At 42.1% G+C, this 7,312-nt stretch overlaps 1 protein-coding gene across 1 annotated transcript in view; it reads right to left on the reverse strand.

Moving 5' to 3' along the window:
- LOC126404653 (actin filament-associated protein 1-like) overlaps positions 1-7,312 on the reverse strand; it is a 47,768-nt gene that overhangs the window by 4,153 nt on the left and 36,303 nt on the right. The window contains exon 4 of the mRNA XM_050068031.1: positions 1,033-1,185. Within this exon, the coding sequence (XP_049923988.1) occupies positions 1,033-1,185 (153 nt within the window). The remainder of the gene's footprint in view (positions 1-1,032; positions 1,186-7,312) is intronic.

Raw genomic sequence — 7,312 nt, forward strand, 5'->3', positions numbered from 1 at the left:
TGTAATATTATTGTGATTGCAAAGGACTACATTTAAACTTTGCATTGACCAGAGCAGCAATGTTGTCCCACGCCGTCTCCCTCTCTTTTGCAGCTGCAGCGGTGTTGCACTTCTTTTTGAAAACGTGTGCAAACTCGCCGTATGAGCGCATTAAGATTTCTAATTCGAATGGGGTGAAAAACGCAGCCCTCCTCTTCCTCGTTGCTATGGCGACTCGTCGAATCGGGGCTCAATTGATGCTGGCTTTTTATAGTTGTGGTGCACGTGCTTAACTCCAGGTGAAACTACTCCGAGTTGATTAAACTGATTCAAATCAGCTGTTCTGGAAGCGGAAACTCAGAGTTTCCTATCTCAGAGTAGATCAACTCAGAGTTCAGGATTAGACTCAGAGTTTGTTGAACCTGCTTTATGAAACGGACCCCTGGAGTCATGTTAAGTTACTGCTAATGAAAACTCAACATTTCTTTATTTTGCTGTTTCACTATAAAAGCTTTTACATAACATTACACATTTATTGTGACAAATCAACAGGAAAATAAATATATTATACTATATATTATAAATATTGGCTGATCGTTTACACGACAGCGGCGTTTTGGGTGCCTGAAAACGCAACTTTTGAAAACGGGTTCCAGAGTGCAATTTTTTGGAAACGGCACCGTCTCCATTGTCATCTAAACTTGCAATATGCAATTCCTCTGAAAACAGAAACTTTTCGCACATGCGCATTACGGTTTCAGTCACTAGGCATGTGCGAGAAAGTCGACCAACAACAACAACAACAATGCCGAGCTCTGTTTGTGCTGCTCACCCTGTTGAATTTATCAACTTCTCCAGCAAAGTGTAGATGTACTGTAGCAACTCCACCTCATTGTCCGTCCACACAAAGTTATCTGTACGTGCTTTCGCCATTGTGTCTTCTTTGTTTTGGTTTGTAATCACCGCGTTGTAGAGGAAGGCGACACCACGGCATGACGGTGGCGACGGTGTGTTGCTTTGCAAACAGGGCCTTAACTTTTAGGTTAGTCTTACCACATGTGGGTACATCTTCTTCAGCTGATGAGGTCTGCTCATCTGTAGATGGCTTCTTCTTACCCAGCCCGATGATTTTGGTGATCTTCTTCCCTGCTCCCTTACCAACTGTCCCGATCTTTTGCTCTGACTTTGAGTTCTTCTTCCCCTTTCCTGAGAGGGAGAGAGAGGGAGAGAGAGAGAGAGAGAGAGAGAGAGAGAGAGAGAGAGAGAGAGAGAGAGAGAGAGAATCAGACCCTTGTGCGTTCTAAAGCTCTATGTTGGTGAATTAGAATCAGTTTGAAATCCCAGCAACCCCACTGCTCTGAGTGGGCTGATTTCAGATGGCTTTGTTTCAATCTAAAGAGAGAAAAAAAGAGGGAGAAATGACTGTTCACATTCAGCTGAAAGGAGGGCTAGATTTAAGTAAGCCAGGTCTTAAGAGGATATGTCTGAGTCCCTATGTGTGTTTGTTTAAATGAGGGAATAGCTTCATCTTGGTTCGCTTGTAGAGATACTGGGGCCTATGGTGTATTCAAATGTGTGTATGGGAGAGAATAAACTTAAATTAGAATTACTGCCCTGTGGTTATATGCCTCCGTGCACCAGTCAAGTTTTTCTTATAATTTACATCCATGTCTGTGAAAACATGGATGCTTCATCCACTTCTTCCCCATGACAGCACAGAAGATCCATACATTCAGCACAGTTTCAAGGTGGACACCCAAGAATAGTGTCACCAATTCAGTATCTGACCAAATATTTCCCCTTCTGTTCCTGAGATATAATATTGAATAATGGCTAGAAAAGTGTTTCATACCAAATATTATGATGTCACAGTGAAGCTGACCTTTGGCCTTTTGGATATAAATGTCATTATTTCATTTTTTTTTATCCTAGTAGACACCTTGTGAAGTTTTGTCATAATTAGCATATGAATTCTTGAGTTATGGCCAAAAACATATTTTGTGAGGTCACGCACCTTGACCTTTGACCTTCATCAACAAATTTCAGTTTATTCTTCAAACCAAATGGACGTTTGTGTCAAATTTGAAGAAATTCCCTTAAGGTGTTCTTGAGATAACATGTTCACGAGAATGAGACAGATGCAAGGTCACACTGACTTTGATCCTTGACCACCGAAATCCACTCAGTTCACCGTTGAGGCTAAGGTTTGTGCCAAGTTTAAAGAAATTCCATCACAGTGTTCTTAAAATATCACATTCACAAAAATGAGACAGATTTGGTCACAGTGACCTTGATCTTTGACCACCAAAATCTAATCAGTTCATCATTGTGTCCAAGCAGACATTTGTGCCAAATTTGAAGAAATTCCTTCAAGGCGTTCTGAGATAACACATTCAAGACAACGAGACAGACAAGGTCACAGTGACCTTGACCTTTGAAGAAATTCCTTTGAAGCGTTCTTGAGATATTGTGTTCGCAAGGATTGGACGTATGTATGGAGGCATATTAATGAAAGACATTAGAAGAGAGAGGAAAGTGTTAGTCAAAATTCAGTCTCAAACATAACAGGCCTTTAAAATCTCAACTGACAGATATTGAGGCAATAGAGACAGTGGAGAACTGGGGAGGAAAATATACAGTATTTCTCTCCACTGATGTTATCACGCCAAGACGGCTAACTGAGTTTCTGGAGTTATTCTAGACACATATGCACGTACAGAAATATATTCTATATAACTACCAGAGCTGGTTAGTACACACACAAAATGTATCATTCAAATCAGAATCTACTAATGAATAGTAGTCCAAACTGATATTCTAATGACAGATACTCTCTGTATTCAATCCTTCAATTCTTTCTGAATATAAAAATACATAAATATGGGAAGTATGCAAACACCCATCACACACTACTCAGGCCTGAGGTGGAAAGCAGACACACACATGTGAAAGCCATTCAAACATCTAAAAAGGAAGAATTATTATTGTTTTTCCCTTCAGGAGACGAGGAGGAGGAAAACTCTGATCAGGTCAATTTGATTCCAGTGAAGCTCTTTTTGTTACCAGCCACGGAAAGAATGTTAAAGAATGTGCCTGATATTGGTGGTGACTGATAATGAAGCTGCAAATAGAGTTTCAGGACCAAGAGCAGATATTTCATTTCACTTTTGGGGGACAATAAACAGAAAATATCCTCAAGAGCCACCAAAATTATTGTTGTTAACAGTTAACAATATATTAAATGTATATAGAGGAAACCCTGGTTTGGATCTGTGGTTGACTTTTGTGTGGGTTTTCTGATGTACTGGTTAATCTTTACACCTATAGTAACACCCATAAGGCCACTTAAGATTTGTCACATGATGTAATTCTAAATACTCAACTCAACTCAACTCAATTTTATTTATAAAGCACATTTAAAAACAACTCACATTGACCAAAGCGCTGTACAAAAGGAATAAAATGCTAAAAAACAAAACAAAACAGCATACATAGGGGTGACATAATTGTCAGGCACACAGCTCACACATTTAGAGACACAACACACACATGCATCATGTTCCATAGTTTGGGGGCAGACACAGCAAAGGCACGATCACCCCTGGGCTTAAGTCTGGAGTGTGGGACAGCCAGGGGCCCCTGGTCAGCTGACCTGAGGGACCTGGGCGTAGAATAGGGGGTTAGAAGGTCTGAGATGTAGGATGGGGCTAGACCATTAAGGGCCTTGTACACAAACAGGAGAAACTTAAAGTTAATTCTCAACTTTACTTGCAGCCAGTGGAGAGGGGCCAAAACAGGTGTGATATGGTCTCTCCTCCGGTTGCCTGTGAGGAGCTTAGCAGAGACGTTCTGAACTAGCTGGAAGCGGCACAGAAAGGACTGACTGATACCACTGTACAGAGAGTTACGTTAGTCTAAACGGGAGGGGATGAGAGGGTAGGTGACTATCTGCAGGTCTTTGAGGGAGATAAATGGCTTGATTTTGGCAATGATGCGGAGTTGGAAAAAGCTGGCTTTTACTACTGCATTTATTTGTTTCTCGAATTTAAAGATTTTTCAGAAATCCCTTTAATGGAGTCAGGGGGGCCAAAGAGGACAACTTCTGATTTGCCCTCATTCAGCTGGAGGAAGTTCTGTGCCATCCAGTTCTTTATGTCCTCGAGGCAGTTTAGACTGGCAACACTGGACTTGTGGTTAGGCTTGATAGGGAGATACAGCTGTGTGTCGTCAGCATAGGAGTGAAGGGAGATGTTATGTTTTTTAATCATTTGGCCGAGAGGAAGCAACGAAAAGAGAATAGGACCTAAGATGGAGCCTTGAGGGACCCCACAGGAAAGAGTGGCTGAAGAAGAGGAGTGATTTCCCATGCTGACAGAGAAACTTCTATTTTTGAGGTATTGTTGTGATCCACAGTATCGAACGCAGCGCTGAGGTCAAGAAAACTAGGATAGCACAGTTTCCAATGTCAACAGAGAGTAGCAGGTCATTGTACACTTTCAGCAAGGCAGACTCTGTGCTATGATCGGCCCTGAACCCCGACTGAAACCTTTCCAGGATGTTATTTTGATGTAAGTAGGTCTGTAGTTGATGGAGAATAACCTTCTCCAGAACCTTAGAGAGGAATGGAAGTTTAGAGATAGGTCTGTAGTTGCAGGGCATGGAGGGGTCTCAGTTGTTTTTTCTCAGGAGAGGCTGGACCACTGCCTGCTTGAAGCAAGCTGGAACAATACCAGTGGCCAGTGAGCTATTGACAATAAAGAGGATGCTGGGGCCGACTGTCAAAGACATCCTTCAGGAGCCTGGAGGGTCAAGGGGGAAGGCAGTAGGTTTCATGGAAGAAACAATCTTCCTAAGGAAGGAAAGCCTGATGGGTTGAAAGCAGACCAGTCTAGATGAGCAGGCCAGTGGGGCAGGAAGGTTATGGGAGGGGCTGGGGATGTTAGATCTGATATTCTCAACCAGTAAAAAATGTTTTCCTCGCACCTAGCAGGGGACCTATCTTGGTTTGCAGGGAAGGTGGGTGGGAGGGTGGGAACAGAATTAATGGTAGTGAATAGGGTCTTGGGATTGTGCGAATGGTCAGAGATAATGTCAGGAAAGTATTTTTTTCTTAACTGATTCCTGAAATTTTAGAGGATTCGTTTTTAGCATTTCAAAGGAAATTTGAAGCTTGTCACACTTCAGCTTCCGTTCTGACTTTCTTCACTCCCTCCTTAGGGCCCTAGTGGTGTCATTAAGCCAAGGCCGTCTTTTCGGCTTAGGGTTTATAAGTTTGAGGGGAGCGAAAGTGTCCAGAATTGAGGAACAGGTGGTGTTAAATAAGCAAGTGGTGCTGAGATGGGAAGGAGAGGACTCAACAGTGCATGTATCAGGGGCAGCTATGAAAGCCTCGCTGAAGTTGTTGGCAGTGGAAGAGTTAATGTAGCGAGAGCAATGTGCAGGAAGATGAGATTTAGTAGGGGAGAAAGGCAGAGATGCATCAAAAGTAACAACTCTATGATCTGACAGACAGGCATCAGTTATTTCCAAATTACAAACTGGAAAACCAGAAGACAGGATCAAATCAGGTGTATGGCCTAATTTATGAGTAGGGCCGGTGGTGTGCAGGGTGAGATTAAAGAGTCAAGCAGATGCATAAAATCATTTACAAGAATTTTAGCAGGACAGCAAACATGGATGTTAAAATCACCAAGAATTAAAACTAGATCAAAGTTGGGAATAGTGTTCGAGAGAAAGTCTGCAAAATGTTTGATAAAGTTTTTATAAGATTTCGGAGGACGACATACAAGAGCAGGAGGTTGACCACGCCCACTTTCATCAGCTGCAGTTAAAAACTGGGGACGTGATCAAAGTTTAGTAGGCACACATTTAAGTGTTTCTTAAACACAGCAGCTAGACCCCCGCCGCGTCTTGAGGGCCGAAGAAGTTACAGTCAGCTGGACAGAGTTCAACAAGTGGAGCAAGCTCACCGGTGTGCAGCCAGGTCTCTGTCACGAGGAGGAAATCCAATCCATGAGTGGTGAAAAAGTCATTCAGGATGAAAGTCTTATTGGATATGGAGCCAGGACAAACAGGAGCGGTAGCAGGCGATGACAAGCAGCCAAACACAGCGGCACAGCCATCATGTAAGCAGCAATAAGGACACCTTCACCAACCTCTCGGCTCCGTCTGACACAACTTTTCCTCGGGGAGCCTATTTTTGAATCTCTGAAGGTTCTAATTTAGACACACTGGATCGGCATGATGTTGCTGTTGTTTGGTTCTGTGTAAAAATGCAGAGGCAGCATAAAGAAGGGACTTTGTAGTGGCCCTATAGAATGATCTGTGTAAAAAGGGCTACTAACTCCTGAATAACAGTGGAAATCACGGGGCCATCAGGGGCATGGTTAAGGCTGATTGGCTATTAAAAAGCATTTCTTATATTTTTGGATTCTTCTAAATGAATGGATTGTAGCAACAAAGATGCAACCATGATGTGCAAGGTAAACAGGAAGTTGGCATTTATGAAATCAGACGATCTGGGCGGAAGTCAAGTTTTACACACAACCACCACATTTTCAATCTATGTGTCAAACAGAGATAACAAAATATCACTCTATCTAGGGTAATAGTTTAAGTTTGTATGATTTATTTTGGCTACACAGGTGGTAAGCCTCTCTATGGTGCTCTTAACATTAAAGTTGAGGCGATTTCCAGTTTTGCTGGTTTGGCCCAATGTATGGCATTTGTCATTATGACACATTTGGCAAAATAAAATGTAGCCTACTTTAGCAACCTGTTGTTGATGGCATTACAGCGCTAAATCCAGCTCATATTGCATTAGTAATAAGCAATATGACAATGTGATCACTTTGTGTGCAATTTACTGCTGAGCCGAGGCCGGGGTTGGCAACATTGGGTACATCAAAACGAAGGAATACTTTGCACATCTATTTTCAAACAGGTGCGTAGGAGAGGGACGCAAAGAATAAAACTTGTAGAAAAGACTCTCACACATTGTCTAACTTGCAATAATAATGATTATAATACTGCAACATTTTGGGTTACTAGATGTTCATCAGGTTTGCCTGATGCGTATGACTAGACCTTCATCAGGTTTAGTCACCAAAATGTTGCAGTAGGGATGCACCGAAATGAAAATTTGTGGCCGAAGCCGAAGCGGAATAATATTAAATGCTTGGCCGAATACCGAGTACCGAATACCGAATATCGTTGTTTAGTTTTTCATTAGTTTTTGAAGATGAACCCCCTCCAGATTAGTGTTGTCACGGTACCAAAATTGGATCCCACTGTACGATACCAATGAAAATATCATGGTTCTGAGTAGTATCAC

This window comes from Epinephelus moara, chromosome 17, assembly GCF_006386435.1.
Source record: "Epinephelus moara isolate mb chromosome 17, YSFRI_EMoa_1.0, whole genome shotgun sequence".
Taxonomy (NCBI): Eukaryota; Metazoa; Chordata; class Actinopteri; order Perciformes; family Serranidae; genus Epinephelus; species Epinephelus moara.